This window comes from Cyprinodon variegatus, unplaced genomic scaffold (genome assembly GCF_000732505.1).
Source record: "Cyprinodon variegatus isolate N-32 unplaced genomic scaffold, C_variegatus-1.0 Scaffold40, whole genome shotgun sequence".
Classification (NCBI taxonomy): Eukaryota; Metazoa; Chordata; class Actinopteri; order Cyprinodontiformes; family Cyprinodontidae; genus Cyprinodon; species Cyprinodon variegatus.
This window is the reverse complement of record NW_015150493.1, coordinates 1230219-1248408: the sequence shown is the minus strand read 5'-3', so window position 1 is coordinate 1248408 and position 18190 is coordinate 1230219. Positions and strand designations below refer to the sequence as shown.

Sequence of the window (18190 nt, the reverse complement as noted above, 5' to 3'; positions counted from 1 at the left end):
TGTGGATGAGAGGCTGGTTTGGTGAAAAATTTGTGCGTTTAGGCCAAACGCCGGCTTCGTGTGGATGAGAGGCTGGTTTGGTGAAAAATTTGTGCGTTTAGGCCAGGGTTCGGCTTCGTGTGGACGGGGCTTGAAATAGGCTTCTTCTTTTGAGAGAATGGTTTTCCTGCAATGCAGAACCAGAAATCAAAGGACTTCAGTTCGTTTTTGGTGGGAGAATCTGGTATTGGGTGGGGTTTGCATACACAAACTGATTCTTTATAAGTGATAAATAGATTTACATGTGGATGGATGGAAGGATGGATGGATGCAGGGCTTATTTGATGGAAGAAAAATACAAATACCAGCTTGTATTCCTGACATTAGTACTTTGCAACCAAGCTTTTCTGACATATTCTGTTATCCAGCCAGCGAAACTGTAGAAAGCTCAATGGAGAAATATTTGCTTGGTTCAATGCACAATTGAACCATAACATTTTTTAAGGATTACTCTTTTTTTTTTTTTTTTAGATTGAGAAGTCTACTTTATTATTGGTAATATTAAGACCAGCTAAAACAGTTTAACTGCTTTACACATAAACAAAAACAGATAAAAGGACATAAAAGAAATGCAAAAATCTAATTTCTTATTTCAAAATGTAATTTTCTCTACCTAGAATTTAATGAAGTGCAATATTTCTTTTTCTTACTGATATTCATTCAAACTTAAAAGACTGAAAACCACAGTTCCACAAATATAGAAAATATAGAGATACAATAAACAAAGTGAAGTACATGAAAATAATGCAAAAATAAACTGATAATTTCAATATAAGGGAATAAAATGTTTCTTTTAGCACTATAGCTACTCTTCTCCTTAATGGTGTTATTCTATTGGCCTTGCTTTGTCAGTTACTGTGAACGTGTTCCTTTAAATTAGATTATGGATCACAAAAGGCTAACTTCTGTAAAATAGGATAAAATAATAAAAAAAAAAAGGCTGGAATTCAGAATGGAAATGTAATTTGGAAAATAAGAAAAAACACTACAGTCATAATCTTCCACATATCACTCTGAAAAATCAAATAAAAGTAGTACTGCTTTCTGCCGATTTTACCATCAACATTTTGCTCCTGTTGAAGCAGACGGTGTCGTAAGTTTGAACAGCTAAAAACTAAAAGAAAATTGAGCAAAAAAAACATAAAATAGAAAATAGCCTTAACTAGTGGGATATTTTTGTTGAGTATCAAAGGGTTGTGGGTTTCCTCCTCTGGCAAATTTGGGGGGGTCATTTCTTCACCTAGCACACTCGAATGAATTTAAAGAGGCAGGTAAACAGCTGCTCGCTTTGCATTAACTGAGCCATATATTCAGCCTGCCTCTCTGATTTATTCTTTTTCCACCTTTCCTCTGTTTTTCCAAGTGCCTCATTCCTCAGCTTGTTTTTGTTCTTTCCCCTCCAGCCTGCAGAAAGCATCGGGGGGGTGATCGATAAAACTCTCAGGGTGTAGTGACTGCAGCTCTAATGAATCAAGGCCACACTTTTTGTTAAGCAGACAAGGCTGTGAAAGGGTGCAATAGGGGACTTTATCTTGTAGCTTTTTGATTTTGTAAGACACAGATCAGGGGAAAAAAATCTTGACTGAAAATGACAAAAGTAGAATTAACCCTGACCTTTCTACACTGCTGGCAAAATTTATTGGCACAATGTTTCATTTTTGCAAAAAGCCTTAGGTAGATGTAATTTCTTCTCTCACAACTGGGGCTTTTTTAAAGCCTATATTTTTCTTTTGTACATTGGGTCCCTGTATGAATCACACTCCCACTGGCTCAAATATTCCCAACCATACCTAAAAGCTAGCATGTTTTCCTACATACAGCATAAACCACAAAATGTATAATACCAAACCCAACTGAAGTGCTTGTCCCTAATAAGCTTGTGACCAAAGCAAAAGCTCTTTGTGATGTTAGGACAGAAAATGCTTTTTATTCTGGCATCACTCCAAAGCAGCCACTTAGCATGTAGATAGTGTGTGTTGGTTGTTATGGAGATTCTAAATGCTATCCTTTGCTACAGATCTGCAATAGTAATCTTTGGAGATATTTTCCCCTTCGCTCACCATCTTTCTTACTGTGTGTGACAGCAAAATAAATATTGGTCCTGGTGAAACTGAGTCAAGGGAAACAGACATCAAATTTACTCCAGAGATTATCAGAATAGAATGAATTACTAATCAGACATGGTAAAAAGGTTTGTCAATTTAAAAAAGTAAATTAAGCTTCAGGAAAATTCATTTTGGAGAGATTATTTAAAGGGTTATACCTCTGGTTTTGTGAAAAAACTGTTGCTTTTCAATGTGGTATTTTACCCTATTTTACACTTAGTTTAAAATTTGTATTTTATGATAAAGATGGTTCGATTCCCAGCCCAGGGTCTTTCTGCATGGAGTTTGCATGTTCTCCCTGAGCATGTGTGGGTTCTCTCCGGGTACTCCGGCTTCCTCCCACATTCCAAAAAAAACATGACTGTTTGGTTAATTGGCTTCTCTAAAGTCCGCTTAGGTGTGAGTGAGTGTATGAATGGTTGTTTGTCCTGTTTGTCTCTGTGTTGCCCTGCCATGGACTGGCGACCTGTCCAGGGTTTACCCCGCCTCTTGCCCATAGACAGCTGGAGATAGGCACCAGCACCCCTCGTGACCCCACTGTGGGGTCTAACACTGATAAACGTGTTAGAAAATGGATGGATGGATGGATAAAGGTAGTTAATCATTTTTCAAAAATATGAAAACATATTTAAAAATTATTCTTATAAGTGTGGCAAATGTATGAATCTCTGACTTTATTAGTGAAAGTTTGTTTTTTTGGAAAACGATGCGAATTCATTAGGGAACAAGTGATGTAGAAAGCATGTCATGTTGAGATACTACTGGCACAGCAAGTATCTATTTCCCTCTTTCTCTCGTTCTGTGAGCAGTTTATCACACTCAAATCTGGAAATAACTACTTGATATAATTATTTATTATGTCTGCCAAAAGTTGCTTCAGTGCCGTAGTCCATCCTGCAATCCTCTTGTGGACTGTGTGCTAAAATCGAACGCTTTAAAGAGCCGCCGAAATCCACCCGAGACCCCCTTGAAGTTAAAGCCCTCTCTTACCAGAGAGAGAGAGAGAGATAGAGAGAGAGACATCTTGAATTCCTCTGTTCTCGTTGCAGTTTATAGCGCTTCCCTCCAAGGTCTGACCGGGAGATTGTGGGAGGCTGTTAGTGTTAAAAGCAGGATGGCTTATATTTCCACTTCCTTCTTCTTTTTTTTATTTCACCACAGGCAAACACTATGGTTATTGCTGATTGCTTATAGTCATAAACTTGTATTAAATATGTCCGCTATTGATTGGCCTTGTCAGATGAGTACAATTAAAGCAATAATGCTGAGCTCCAGCCCTCCTGGGAGCACAAGATGGAAGAACCAGAACAGCGGTAAGATGAAGGCAGGAAAACATTCGATCTAAAGGTTTTGGCAGCAGTGCCGCTTCTTCGGTCGAGTTGGAGCTTGTTCATATGTTGCCGTAAAGGATCCCATGTGTGGGCGGCGGGGTTTGGGGCTTTAGCGATTCAGGCCTTCACTGGGCTCTTCTTTTTCTCAGACCCCTGCCAGGATGTTATCAGCACCGTCTCTATCTCCTTTTTCTCATTTTTTTTTGCTTTGTTAAAGAGAAGCCAGGAAGTGAAAGATAAAGGTTGACAGCAAAGAGGTAGTAAAGGAGGGATATGGCAGTTGGAGAGAAATAGGGAGTTAGAGTGAAGACAAACCACCTGTACACAGCGTGGACGACAGACGGAGGTATGGAACGGACTGGGTTGGGCGGGGATTAGCTGAAAAGAGGAAGCAAAGCCAAGTGTTTATGTTGTGTGTGTGTGTGTGTGTGCATCTGTGTGTGTGTGGGGGGGTTGCATGTCTGTGTGGGCCTCTGGCCAGCTGAGGTGTTTGCTCGGCTCAGAGTGATCTCCCACTGTGGACACTCACACACGTACACAAACACTGACGACTGAATTGTCCTGCTTGGCAGCTGTTGCAGTTCCCTGCAAATCACTCAATAACACACTGCTCAGTGTTGATACGTGTTGTCATGTGTGTCTGTGGTGCACGCATGTGTGTGTGGTGACCAGAAATCTCTAAACCTGTGCGGCGCTAAAGAGAATCCGCTTCCTCTCAGCTTGTGTTCTGGTCTTATCAGGGATTGAAGATATATTGGCTCACATTTGTGTATGTTGGTGATTTTTAAGTAAAACACAAAACTAAAAGCATCATTTATTAAAAATTATGCTGGGGGAAGTTAGAAGACTTTTTTGGGGTTTTTAAATTTTGAACTTTTACGACAAAGTTAATAAACCGCATTGCAGTTGTTATAATTTGACATTAAATCCAGTAACCCAGCAATAAATCGGTCAGCTTGAACACAGATATACATTTTTTTGAGTTGACATATGCTTAGATAAAATCATGTGAATAAAGTTAGGAAAACTTAACCATATTTCCACTGCTTGGTCCACCCCAAGAACCTATATCTGAGGAGCCGAAGTCTATAATATAATCACGTGTCATGCAATCTTCAATCATAATATTTCTTTAAAGAATCACCTTAAGCATGTAAAAAAATTGAAATCCAGAAAGTCTGGTTTTAACATAATTCTAATGGCTTCAGTGTCTCCTCTATTTACCTTTTTCCTTTTTCTTTTACACATCTAATGTACACATATGTAGATGCAAGTTAAAGAAACCAAAATACAGTCAAGACAGAAAGTTCACCCTCTGTAAACTCTTTGGTATTTGTTAAAGCATGTGTTTTTGAAAAAATGCACATTTTAAAGTGTGTAATCAACAAAGTAGCCAACAAATACTGTACAGGTACTGATCATTCATTGCTCCATTGCGGAACTTGCTCATTAAGTTGAAATCCATTAGAAATCAAATTCTTCATTAAAACATTCAGGCAAACATCTATGTTTGAATTAACTGACTGAATTGACAGTTATAGTTAAGTTTTGTGTAATGATGAGTTAGAAGGCTTCCTACCATCAAAAGTCAGACTTCTGACCTTGTGATGACTCAGTGTGCAATCACTAACCTGATTTAGCAGGTTATTTGTCTGAATGTGGTGTTTTTTATTTGGAATTTGCTGTTCTCACTTTGCGTGTGTTATTTCTCAAGGCACTCTAAGAATAAAAAGAAGTGACCAGGAATTCTCTGGTCAGTGTAGATGCTTTAGCTTTTGATACAGGTGGGCAAATACATTTTAGATTTGTTGAAAAAAAAAACAAAACAAAACAGACAGCCTGAGTGAACATTGGTGTTGTTGTTTTTTTTCAGAGTACTCACAATTTATTCCTATCTTGTTAGTAATTTTTTTCCTCTATAACTAGAATGAATAATGAAAAGCCTCATATCTCATAAGGGGACATCTGTTTGTAGTTTATAGTATGGTCTAAGGGGAGTGGCAGCCTAGTTAGTGGCTTGTATTCTGAGAAGGCAAGTAACTGGTTCTAACCCCACAGACTTACATTAAGGGTCTGCAAGTGAGACCTGGGTGTTTGTCGGCCAGTTTTTGGTCAACACAAAAACGATGTCATTTCTTGATTAAGAATAAAGTCTCAAACCAGCAAAGAAAAGTCTTAAAGGCATTTTTGGGTACCATATTAATAACCTTTCCATTATTGTGAGATCGAATAAAACATCTTGCAAAGGTGCTTTTATTGTTGATTAAGAAGGACTGTATTTACTACAACTTAATGGGTTTTAAAGTATAGAACTATGCAAAGATGAATTCAACACAGTCTGATAATTGATGCAACTAATTGAATGTCTATGTGAGGGTTGCAGCTTTAGTTACAACAAAACAGCTCAACTGCTGAAACTGTGATTAAGGACAGAAATCTGCAATAAAAAAAAAGGCTAAAACGAAGTTTATGCAGTTGTGGTCTAATGCCGGTTCTAATGCTGAGTCACCTCACTCACATGCATTGTGTGTGTGTGTGTGTGTGTGTGTGTGTGTGTGTGTGAAAGCACGTGTATGTGTGGATGCATGTCAGGACCAAGTCGACTCTCCCTCTCTCTATGTTCACATAAGTGCTGTAATTTTGGATGCTCTGTAATTTCACCATGGCGGTTTGGGGTTAAGTGAATGCTGTCCCTGCCATCATGACTACCAGTCCAGTAAATGAACACATGTACACATCACATACACAAACACACGCACATGAGGCAACATTGCATCGGTGCAGCCATGTTCTTGGATCCTGCTTTTAAGGGCGAGCTGTTTGATTGCATTTTTAAACATAGTTTAAAGGGGTGAGCTGTGTCATTAGGACAAACTTTAAAAAACGCACAACTGTTTATTTGAAAGAGGTTGTGTGATTGTGGAGCTACTAAAAGAGGGAAAAAGGAGAGATTTTGACATGGCAACTGTAATGAGGCTGGCCAACACACACTCCCACACACACGCAACATCCCCCACATCCACACACTTATACGTAGATTGGTGAGAGAGTTGCAAATAGCACAGTCTGTAACGCAGCAGGGGTTTAAAGCACAGACACAGAAGGTATTGATATATCTGGCACACATATATGTGCACAAACACACACACAGAGACATACACACACACTTGCAGAGACAGACTGTATTGATATTCTTGCTCATCAGCCCGGACTGCACTGCTGTTTAGCAGCACCATGCAGACACACATGTCCAAGCGCACCTATGTGAATGAAAGCGGCGTGTAATCAGACTCGATCGATATTTCATTGTTGTCTTTGGTAATCCAAAGGCCCTCAAAGTTCTTTTTCTTCCTCGACACTCATTTTTCCAAACTTTGTTTGAAGGCGATTTAGGTTCAAATTGGGGGTTTTGTAATGTGACAATATTGTTGTTCCTGTTTATTAAAAGTCTATAAATCTGAAACCCATTTGTTTGAATATAATATATATTTTACTCTGTGTTTCTATGTCTTCTGGTCTTTCTATTTGCAATCTATTGAAGAAACCAAATAGCCATTTCTTATGGCTTTTTCATTTAAATATGAAGTAGATATAACATAGTGATACATTTCTTTTACTGCTATGTAGTCTATATTCATTATACATGATTCTATTTACTTGCCTTTTGTGTATAATGTAATATAATTTTCATTCTAATCATTATAAAGTAACCCATTGATACAGAGCTAATATTCCTCTACTCCTGAGCAAGACTGTAGTGACATTAGGCCACTCCTGTTTAGGAAACCACTCTCTGGAGATTGATGGAGATACCCCCTCATTCTCTAACAAAGAGGACAGAATTTGTTAAAAAGAAATTACAGACGCATTTTTATAGTAAATGATACTCATCTCATCCTTTCAGAGAGAAACAATTATATTTGTAGATTATCCCATTAAGCCATTTCTGCTGAGAGCTAAATAAATACACAGAATCAGGAGACTGTATTAGTTGGTGGAACAATGCTTTGATGAGAGAAACCTAAAATGATCAACTGGCATCTGAAGAATGAAGAGAGGCTACATTTCTCTTTTGAGGACAGGTTAAAATGAAGCCTCCTTCTTTAACTCCAAATTATTGACCTATATCAAATTAATCAATGAGTGTAATTTTAAAGAGATATACATTTGAAAAGTTCCAGTATAAATAGGTCACCCAGCCCCAAATCAATGTGCATAGTATAACAGTGGACCTGCTTCCACCTGCTGGAATGCATATATTGATGGTGAGGTCAGAGGCATAGTGGAGCAGCTCAGTTAATTGCAGCTAAACTGAAGCAACTTTAGTCATTAGAGAAGCACAATTCTTTTGAGTGCACAATTAGGAATTTCGCCTTTCTTCTGCTGTCATATTCACTGTGACTTGGTAGTAATTGTTTACTGCTTTCTAGTATTCTTTGCACCATTGCTGTTATATTTTTCTTAAAATGGCTATGTTTGAGGAAGTGGCTTTGATCTAGAGGTTGATATTCCTCCAAGTGGAGTATGGGTTGTTTTATTATTATTTTTTCTGTAATTTCTCGCATGTTGTTATTTGATGGCTTCCCTCTCCTCAGTGAGCGAACAGGACACCAGCTGCCACTGTTTGCATTCCAATTGTTAGCTGTCCAGTTAGGAAGAATATTTAAACATAGAGGGAATTAAATGGAGAGAGAAGCACTGTGAATATCTTTTTCTAATTGACTGACAAATTTTCACGGTGGGGGTTTAAACTTTACCATATTTTATCAGCCTTGGGAGATAAAAGATAATGTAAAAATGTTTCACCTGAGAGTTAATAATACTTTTCTTTTCCTTTTAGTCTGGAAGTCATTTTTGAGTTTCACTCCTGAAGTTACATATAATTAAGAAAGCATTACCTAAAATCCTGTAACTAAAACTAAACTTAAGATATGTAGAATTTTAGAATATATTCAATTAGAGGCAAAGAGCTCTCAAATGACAAAAGTTGTTTGTTTTTGGAGTATAACAACACTGTATGAGCAATAAAAGAACCACATTAATGGTTCATGGTAGCTGGTCAACTCTAGAATGTTGGGTAATTAAGGCCAGTCATTCTCATTTTACCACTGGATGTTTCTAATTGTGGCTTACATTTTTTGGTCATAATTTCCCAAACAAATTGTTGTCTTTAACAAGACAATTCAAAGGTTAAGTTAAAAAATGGTTTACACTGGAAAAAATATAATGCATTGGCATCTACTTAACCCTTTAAAGCCCGATCCAAGAATAAAACAAAACAGAAAATTACTTTTTTTTGGTTTGAAGTCCTTATTCGGCCTTTTAACAAAATATGTAAAAAGAAAAAACAAAAATAAATTTTTGATATTAATATTTTATTACTATGCGATAAGTCAAAATCATTTTTTGTGTAGTATTCTGCCCTCTGTTATCAGGTATATCTGATTGTGTACAATAGGATTTTGAGCAAAGTTTTTACCAGTAAATTATGCAAAAGGTGTCAGACGCAAAACATTTCAGAAACCGTATGTATCAAATACGATACATTTGGCATTACAGGGTTAATTTAGTTACTTTAATGCAATTGTTTCTTGTCCTACCCTACTAACATTACAAAAATGCTTTAAAGTAATAAAATATGATTAAGTAAATGCCAAATTGCATTGAACACAAATCAGCATTTGTGACAGACTGCATGGACACTATGAATAACAAATAGTAAAAAAATAGTAAATAAAGCACATACTCTTGCACACCAATTTAGTATTAATCCAGCAACTTTTCCATGATGAATGGATGTGCTACCGTTCAACATTTTCTCTTCAATATTTTGTTTATTAGCTTAAATATTTTTTTCCAGTCACAATTGTATTATTAATAGCAAGTAATAGATGACAGAATACGAAATCACCTCAAATAAATTTTTAATAAAAATGTTAATTCAACAATAGTCTAATAAAATGAATATAATCCTAAAGTCAAATCATTGAAAGAAAAATCTGAAACAGCTGAACCTTCAAAAACCCATAAAGTGAACAGAGAGAGGAATATCTTGCCTGTGCTGGCCCTTTCTCCAAACCTTTCGTATGCAATTTATTTGTAAGAATTTTTTTTCTCCTGCTTTTTAGCAGAGACCTTTTACTAATCAATAAAAAACCCAAAACACTTTTTTTTTATGTATATAAACATGACAATACTTTTTCAATAAAAGCCTTTGACCAAATCATTTACTTATTTACTTTTTATTAAAAACTGAAAAGTAAACTTTTTCATATTTATAAAACCAATTGTATTTCTTTTAAATAAAATTTTACTTTTTCATCATCTTGGCCTGCATATAACCCCATATGTATAACATTAAAATGTTAGGTTACATGGGTTACTCCGGGTGTGTATTCAGGACGCAAGCCTTGAGATTGCTACTGTACAGATGTAGCTTGCCTAATAAAGTTTTAGAACTGCTTTTTTAAGCGATGGATGGCATCTTTTTAGTTCTCACCCCATGCCTGTTTCCATTTTTTGTGACCATAAATTTTACAGTAAAAATTTTACAGTAAACATTGACATCTAAAGGGTCTAACTTGCAAGCAAGTCAACTGACAGGGAATGCACAGCAACAGGTGTGGGAGGGGTAATGCTGCCTTGCATTGCAGTGGTTACTACTACTTTTATATGCTTTAAGACCTGATTTCTGACTTTCAAAATCTTAAATTGTGTGACCAAAGGTTGGTTTTGCTGCTTGGATTTAAATACAAACTGAGTTTCCTGAAAGCTAAAAAGTCAAATGGAAATTCTAAATTGTGTTTAGGAATATTTATCCTTATTGCAAGAATTTTCACCAAATGCTATTGTGGAGATGTTGCATTGTAATACTATCTGTTGAAATAGCAGAGAAGAGAAGAAAAGGGAATATGAAAACAAAGAACAGAGAAGAAAATGTTTACAGGGAAGAAATTCAACTGAGACAGGGGAAAGGCCAATGTGATAGTTGTGGAACTGTCCTATCTTGTAGCCAAGATCTGGCATTGGTGTCTGTCTCCCAGCTGGTTGGAGAGAAATAATGGTGGCGTTCCAGCTAATTTATAGGACAGAATGACTGGCTGGGGAAACAGACAGTTATTCAGTCTGACGTTCCAAGGTAAATTTGTTTAAAAAGAAAAAAAAAAAGTGTAAATGTGTTATCTGATGGATCGGAAGAATTTTTCCCAAACAGAAGAATGCTCTTGGATTTTCAGGGACATGAGAAGTCACAAGCTAAGCCAGTGAAACAAAATACAGATTTCACTTTAATAGCCTACTTTTATTTCACTATTTATAGCATAATTCTGCTAATTTTATGATTGTCGCTGATAAAGTGACACATTTTGAAAGGTAATTTGAAGCCATAATTGAATGAATCCATAATTTTGCATAATTCTGCCAGTAAAGATACATCCTGTGGATACAGGACGTAATTAATCTATTTTGTGAGGTGTGTATTCTGTGTCCTCAGTGTAGTGCACAAGCTTTATTTCAGCCATCCGGACAGCCAAAGTGCTACATTTCCTTCAGAGAGGGATTGAAGGAGCCAGGGGATCCTACTACTTACACACACATATATACACCCCCCCTCCACACAGAGGAGCTCTGAAACCTGAGTCACACTGCCTCACTGGCTTCCTCCTCCATCTAGCACCACATAAGTGTCCAGGCAATGCCCTTGGCTTAATAGGGCTTAATGCCTGTGCTTGTCACTGTAGCATGGCAGGTATTGAGTGTTAGGACATTTCTGAAACAGTGCTTGCGTGTGTTCTCTAGAGTCTCACTAGTGTCTCGAAAGCTCTGACATTTACCCCAGGTAAAGAACCGGATGCTATTATCTACCCCATCCACCTTCCCTTGTTTCCATCTTTTTTTTTTTTACAATCTCCACCTTGGCTGGCTCAAACTTTACATTAGTTAGATATAGGATTATAGAGTTGTTAGGTATTTTTCACTTTTATTGAAACCTTATCTAGAGTAACTACCACTGCCTCATTTCTGTCTTTGCCTTTCTTTGACTCAATCTGTCTTCATCTTCTACTTTCTCACTTCACTTTTTTTTCACTTTGGAGTAGTGACGAGTTTGCCTAATGAAGTGGCTGATGGGAGTATATTACAGTGAGATAGAGTGGGGCGCTTGTCTACTCCAACATCCATTAACCTTACAATTTCAGCCAGCATAGATACAGGACTGAGCTTTGAATCAAGCTCAGGAGTTGCACAGTTATGGCTAAACCTTTGTTTCAGAAACAGATATGTCTTTTTAAAATCAAAAATGGTCTCAGTCTAGTATAGTTTACTGGAATATCATTGCAATGTTCTTTTAATGCAGATCAGTTTGAAAAATGAAAGCTATTTCATGTACTGTAAATTCTTTGAACACAAAGTGATATACTTCAAACATTTTTTTCTTCATTATGACGATTGCGCTTTAGATCTAATTAATACCCAGCATTCAGTTTCTTAAAAGAATTGAAGTGTAATTAAGATCAGTAGTCACTAAAGTGATACATGCCCATTGAGGTAGTTTAAAGTTTATTTTTCATACAAAACTAAAGGGATGAACTAAATATATAAACTTAAGGGATTAACCTGGATTGTATTGACCATGGGTATGCTGGTGTGACCGGATAAGCTCATCTGATAGAATACCAGCTTCACTTAGATTTCGTTACATGTCCGCTCTGTAACTCACCACAAAATGTTGCAATGCAATAGCCCAGACTTGAGGATTTCTCTGACTATTAATCTGATGGACAATGGAGGGGAGCATCATGACTAAGTGCCACAGAGCTGGTAGGAATTATAACATTGAGTAGAAGGGCTGAAATGGAGGATGCACGGATGAATAAGTCTGGATGAATGATCAGTTAGGGCATCAGAGCTTTCACAGACACATGTATCCAGGACCTGGGATGTAACTATTACAATCCTTAGTGAAACCCGTCTGTAACCAGATAAAAAGAATTTTGCTCTGACTAAATCCTGAACAAAAATAGCATCTATGATGATATATTCATAAAGGGGTATATGTCTTTATTAAAAATAGGGTTATGTAAAATATATATTTATACACTACAGATGTTACAACTTTCAAAGAAGCTGTTTGACCTTCCAAAAAGCTTTTCTTAAGTTGTATGTTTGGATGTTCAAAAAAGGAAAACTGATTTTGAAATGGACAAATGATATTCAGAAACCTGTTTAATGCCAACTTATTCAGTCTGTGCTCACACAAGAAAAAGCTTAAAGATAAATGTATTACATTTTCTTGTTTTTTCCTTTTTTAAAGAGAAGCAGTGGTAACACAGTAATTCCACAGTGAGCTTACCTAACTCAAACAAGCTGAATACACATTTTTAATAGGATCTTTTTCAGACTTTGGCAAAATTGTCTCTTTTTCCTTTTGATGTGCTTTTTCATTTTGCGCTAAGCAAAAGTCACTTCTGAACACTAGCAACAGGGGGTTCGTTTGTCATCTAATCTTGCAAACGAGCCGATGGCCGTCCATTCCGTCCACTAATGAGATTAGACACGCATTGCAGGTCGCACCACAGGTCATTGTTCCACATGCCCTTACAAAAGCAATTATTGTTTTAAATGTTCTTCTCATCGCCTTCTTAAAGCAATTGTGCATGGCTTGATTAGGAAAAAAATAGCTCTAAGCTAGACAGTGAGATTCAAATTTCCTTTTCAGTCAGAGCCTTAAAGATTTCACACTCCTACAGTCTTACCTCTTTGGGCTACTAAGGTTACTTATTTGCATAAGTCACAGAATATAAGTGTCAACTGTTTTTTGGGAGGGGTAAATGCATGTGGGATGATTGTGGACACAGTAAAAATGTATATGAGGTATTTTAATATTTAGCTATGCCATATTTCTGGGTTAAATACAAGCTGGTGTTTTGGGCATGCTATGATGTTAAATTACGCACACTCTAGAAACTTACTAACTTAAAGGTTTCAGGAGTTATTATACATTTGTCTCTCCTGGGGCTTTGTGTGTGTTTAACTGTTTCTTTTTTTGGTGTCTATGAATTCGCCAACAAATCTGTTTTGGTAGATCAGTAAGAAATAGCAGTCCACAGGGATAGCCTGCATCTTTGTTCTCCTGCTGACAATAGAGGACTCTCAGTCAGTCTAAAGGGGGAAATTATGTCCCAAAGCAGTCTGGGAGAAAAAGAGATACACACAGTTCTTCTCACATGCTACTCATGTGGGGCATGACCTCAATAAAAGCTGCTGTTGTGTTTGCAAAGCCCTCAACACCATGTGCCAACCACTTTAAACTCAGCAAGGCCTAAGGTCCGGCCTTTTTTCTCACATTAAAGTGATGAAAGTAGTTCAGACAACTCTTCTTATTAGTCTTTTTTACAAAGCAGTGTTTAACATATAGTCAGCATCTTTGTAAGTTCTTTCTCTCTCTGTCCCCACAGGTAAGGAGGAGCCAACTACGTATACCTGCACAACGTGTAAGCAGTCATATGGCAGTGCCTGGTTCTTGCTTCAGCATGCCCAGAACTCTCATGGCTTTCGAATTTATCTGGAAAGCGAACATGGCAGTCCTCTCACCCCACGCATGGGTGGGCCATCTTCTCTTGGTGGTGGTGCCGACTGTCCCTCTCAGCCTCCCCTTCATGGACTCCATTTGCCGCCTGATGCAAGCCCTTTCAACCTCCTCCGCATCCCTGGCTCAGGCTCAGGGGGAAGGGACAGCGTCGGAGCAGGAGGTGCCATTGGCTCTGGGGTTCCTGGGGGCCATCATCAGCGTTTCCCCCCAACCCCACCTCTCTTCAGCCCCCCTCCACGAAATCATCTGGATCCCCACCACCTGAGCCCAGAGGAGCTGGCGCTGGCAGCCCACCACCCGAGTGCCTTTGACAGGGTGCTGCGCCTTAATCCTCCTCTGCCTCTGGAACCACCTCCGACAATGGACTTCTCAAGGCGTCTACGGGAACTGGCAGGCAACACCTCAGGGTCTACTCCCCCGTTGTCACCCAGCCGGCCAAGCCCCATGCAGCGCTTACTGCAGCCATTCCAAACAGGAGGAAATGGAGGTACAGGGGGCACAGGGGGTAGCAAACCTCCATATCTTGCTACTCCTCCACCACTACAAGGCTCCATGCAGTCACCTGTGGGTTCACAAACCACTCCTCCAACTCCTCTCCCTTCAGCAGGACCACCCTCTTCCTCCAACACTCAGTTAAAATCAAAGTGTTGTGAGTTTTGTGGCAAGGCCTTTAAATTCCAGAGCAATTTAATAGTGCATCGACGAAGCCACACAGGAGAAAAGCCGTACAAATGTCACTTGTGTGATCATGCTTGCACACAGGCCAGCAAACTTAAACGACATATGAAGACCCATATGCACAAATCATCCTCGCCAAACACAGGCAAATCAGAAGATGGTCTATCTATTGCCTCATCCCCCGAGCCTGGCACTAGTGATCATATAGGCAGTGCAAGCAATGCACTTAAATCAGTGGTGGCCAAACTGAAAAGCGAAAATGACCGCATGATACGAGAAAATGGCGAGGAAGAAGAAGAAGAGGAGGAAGAAGAAGAAGAAGAGGAGGAGGAAGAGGAGGAGGAGGAGGAAGAGGAGGGGGAAGAAGAAGAAGTACAGAATGGGGAGAGGCCACCCAAACGAAACAACAGCTATCACTTTGGACTGAATCTGGAAGCATCACGACAACATGAAAACAGCAGTGGTATTGCAAGTCGACTGGCTGGGGTGGCTGATGAGGCATCTATTCCTCGGTCACTGCCAGAGGTCATGCAGGGAATGGGTCTTGCTGCCAGCATGCAGCATTTCAGTGAAGCCCTCAATGCACACAAACGAAACGCAATGTTGCAAGAGAACCATCTGCATCATCATCTCAGCAGAGACCATCACCACAATCGGGACTTGTGCGATGGAGACTCTGTCCTGGAAACAGAACGTGTAGAAGAAGGCACTGTTTCCACAGTAAATGGACGAGGAGCTTCTCCTAATGAATCTTCTTCAATTGGCCTCTCAAAAAAACTGCTTCTGGGTAGTCCCAGTCCACTTAGTCCTTTTTCAAAACGCATTAAATTGGAGAAAGAATTTGACCTGCCTACCCCTACCATCCCTAACACAGAAAACGTCTACTCCCAATGGCTGGCTGGCTATGCTGCCTCTCGACAACTCAAGGATCCCTTTCTTAATTTTGGGGATTCCAGACAATCGCCTTTTGCATCATCATCTGAGCACTCGTCAGAGAATGGCAGCCTGCGTTTTTCGACCCCACCTGGAGAACTTGATGGAGGAATGTCAGGCCGCAGTGGGACAGGCAGTGGGGGCAGCACACCCCACCTTGGGGGTCCTGGAAGACCCAGCTCCAAGGATGGACGCAGAAGTGACACTTGTGAGTTCTGTGGCAAGGTTTTTAAGAACTGCAGTAACTTAACAGTACACAGGCGTAGCCACACAGGAGAGAGACCCTACAAATGTGAGCTTTGCAATTATGCTTGTGCCCAGAGCTCCAAACTTACCCGCCACATGAAGACCCATGGTCAGGTGGGAAAAGATGTATACAAGTGTGAAATTTGTCAAATGCCCTTCAGTGTTTACAGCACCTTGGAGAAACACATGAAAAAATGGCACAGTGACCGTCCTTTGAGTACCGAAATAAAGTCAGAGTAGAAGGCAGAAACAATGAGACCTTTTTCCCCTCACAACTGGGTCGCCAACAGTCAAGTGTTTATTCCTAGCCCCCTTGTAGATTTGTCCTGATACCAACACTCCCTCTTTCACCAAACTGGTGGAAGTCTAAGACCATGTGCTCTGCACCAGCACACCTTGTTTTCATTACCCATCGAATGCATGATCTGTATCGGGGCAATACTCTTGCATTGACGCAAAACTTCGAGCCTTTCTCTTGTGCAATAATTTACATGTTGTGTACTATTTCCTTTAATTGAGTTTTCTTTTGCTTTTCATTTTAAAGAATTAGTCAGCATGCATAGTATGTTTTTTGCTAATCAAAAAAGAAAAGAAAAAAGAAAAGAACTTGTCCCTGGTTGGTTAGTTGTTGAGTAAATGTGTTGCTGTTTTTCTCTCATTCAGTTATTTTCTTTTTATTCTTAAAAAATAAAAATAAAAAAGAAATATACATCCATGCTGCATACATTCTGTAACACATATCATGTACAGCTTTGTTTTGTAACATGGAAATTGAACAGTCTTTTACTTGACCCCCTTTTTTACGACCCTGAAAATGCACTTATTCTAATCTTTCTAAAAGATAAAATGTTCACACAGGGTTTAAAAGGAATAAAAAATAATCATAAACATTTGGCTTGACTACTAAACTTAAAATGATGACAGGCCTCAAACTTCTTTCAAAAAGACAAAGTTTGCAACAAACTCAATTTGTACTATCATTTGGAGTAATAAGGAAGAGTGCCTTTGATATATCAAAAGTGCATTGGCCATTATCTTACCTGGTTTAAGTTTGGGGTCACACAAGACAAGGCTAAATGAGTTAGACCACCCAGAAAAAGGTCCTTGAATCAAGCACCTGACAGCTCAAACTGACAATTCACAATGAAAGTTCAAAATCATCATTTAGCTATTACATGTTCAATACTTTGTCTATGTTTTGGGAATTTATGGCAAGCATGGTACGAGCAGTATTGTGAATATCTGAATTAGTTGAGGTTTTGCTTTTGAGAGAAAGGTGATATGTGATGAAATGTACAATCCAAAACTTGAGGGACGAGGCGCAGTGTCACATGTCTGCGTTAGCACTAATCTACAAAGCTGCTTCAGCATGTCAGTGTGTGGAACAATGCAAAAAGTAATATTTGAGCTTAAATTGAAGCTCACTTAAGACTTGTAAAAAAATAACAGCCTAAACAGATAAAAATCTAAATAAAACTGGAAGCTATGTGCCCATTATGGGATCCAAGGCAATGTATTTTACTTGTGAATTCTAGATTCAGAACAGGGTCATCAGCAATGACTGGCAGAGAAAGAGAGATTTCAGAAACATATATTTTTTTGTTTTTAAGCTTTTTATGTCTATTAATATGCATGTAGTGGCTCCCAAAAGTGTGCACAGCCTTGCTAAAATGCCAACTCTTCGTGATTGAGAAATGAAAAACCAAAAAAATGTATTTAATATATCCCACATAAAATGGGACAATTCTGTACAACTCAAGTAGAAAAGAACCATACAACATAGGCTGTAGTAATTTTAACACACCCACATATATATATATATATATATATATATATATATATATATATATATATATATATATATATATATATATANATATATATATATATATATTTATTTATGTGTGTGTGTATTTATGTATATGCGGCAGTTTTTAACATGGGTGTGTATACTTTTGTAGGGCAATGCAAGGCACACTGCTTTTTGTTTCTTGTTTATTTGCAACCCAAAAGAGATTGTTTTTTAATTAATTTCATTTATGCTGTTGGATGTAAAGCACTAAATGTGCATTGTCCTAGATATACATTGAGAGATGGTACATGGATTGAGTCTACAAGCTGGATTTGTTTGACGTGAAGTGCACTGTTTCAGTTTTCCCAGTTTACAAGTTTATGCCGAAGGGGAAAATCTTTTTTAATGTCTGATGATGAGGATCCTCTTGTTACAAGCAGTAAAAAAAAAAAAAAAGCACCACACAAAATCTGTTGCT

General features: G+C 38.4%; 1 protein-coding gene across 2 annotated transcripts in view; it reads left to right on the top strand.

Annotated features, from left to right (window-relative positions):
* The window catches only part of bcl11a (B-cell CLL/lymphoma 11A), a 50211-nt gene extending 32489 nt beyond the window's left edge, over positions 1 to 17722 (top strand). For both annotated transcript variants that reach the window (XM_015369991.1, XM_015369990.1), the window contains exon 3: positions 13930 to 17722. In XM_015369991.1, the coding sequence (XP_015225477.1) occupies positions 13930 to 16160 (2231 nt within the window). In that variant the 3' untranslated portion in view covers positions 16161 to 17722. The remainder of the gene's footprint in view (positions 1 to 13929) is intronic.
* Positions 17723 to 18190: the final 468 nt, after the last annotated feature.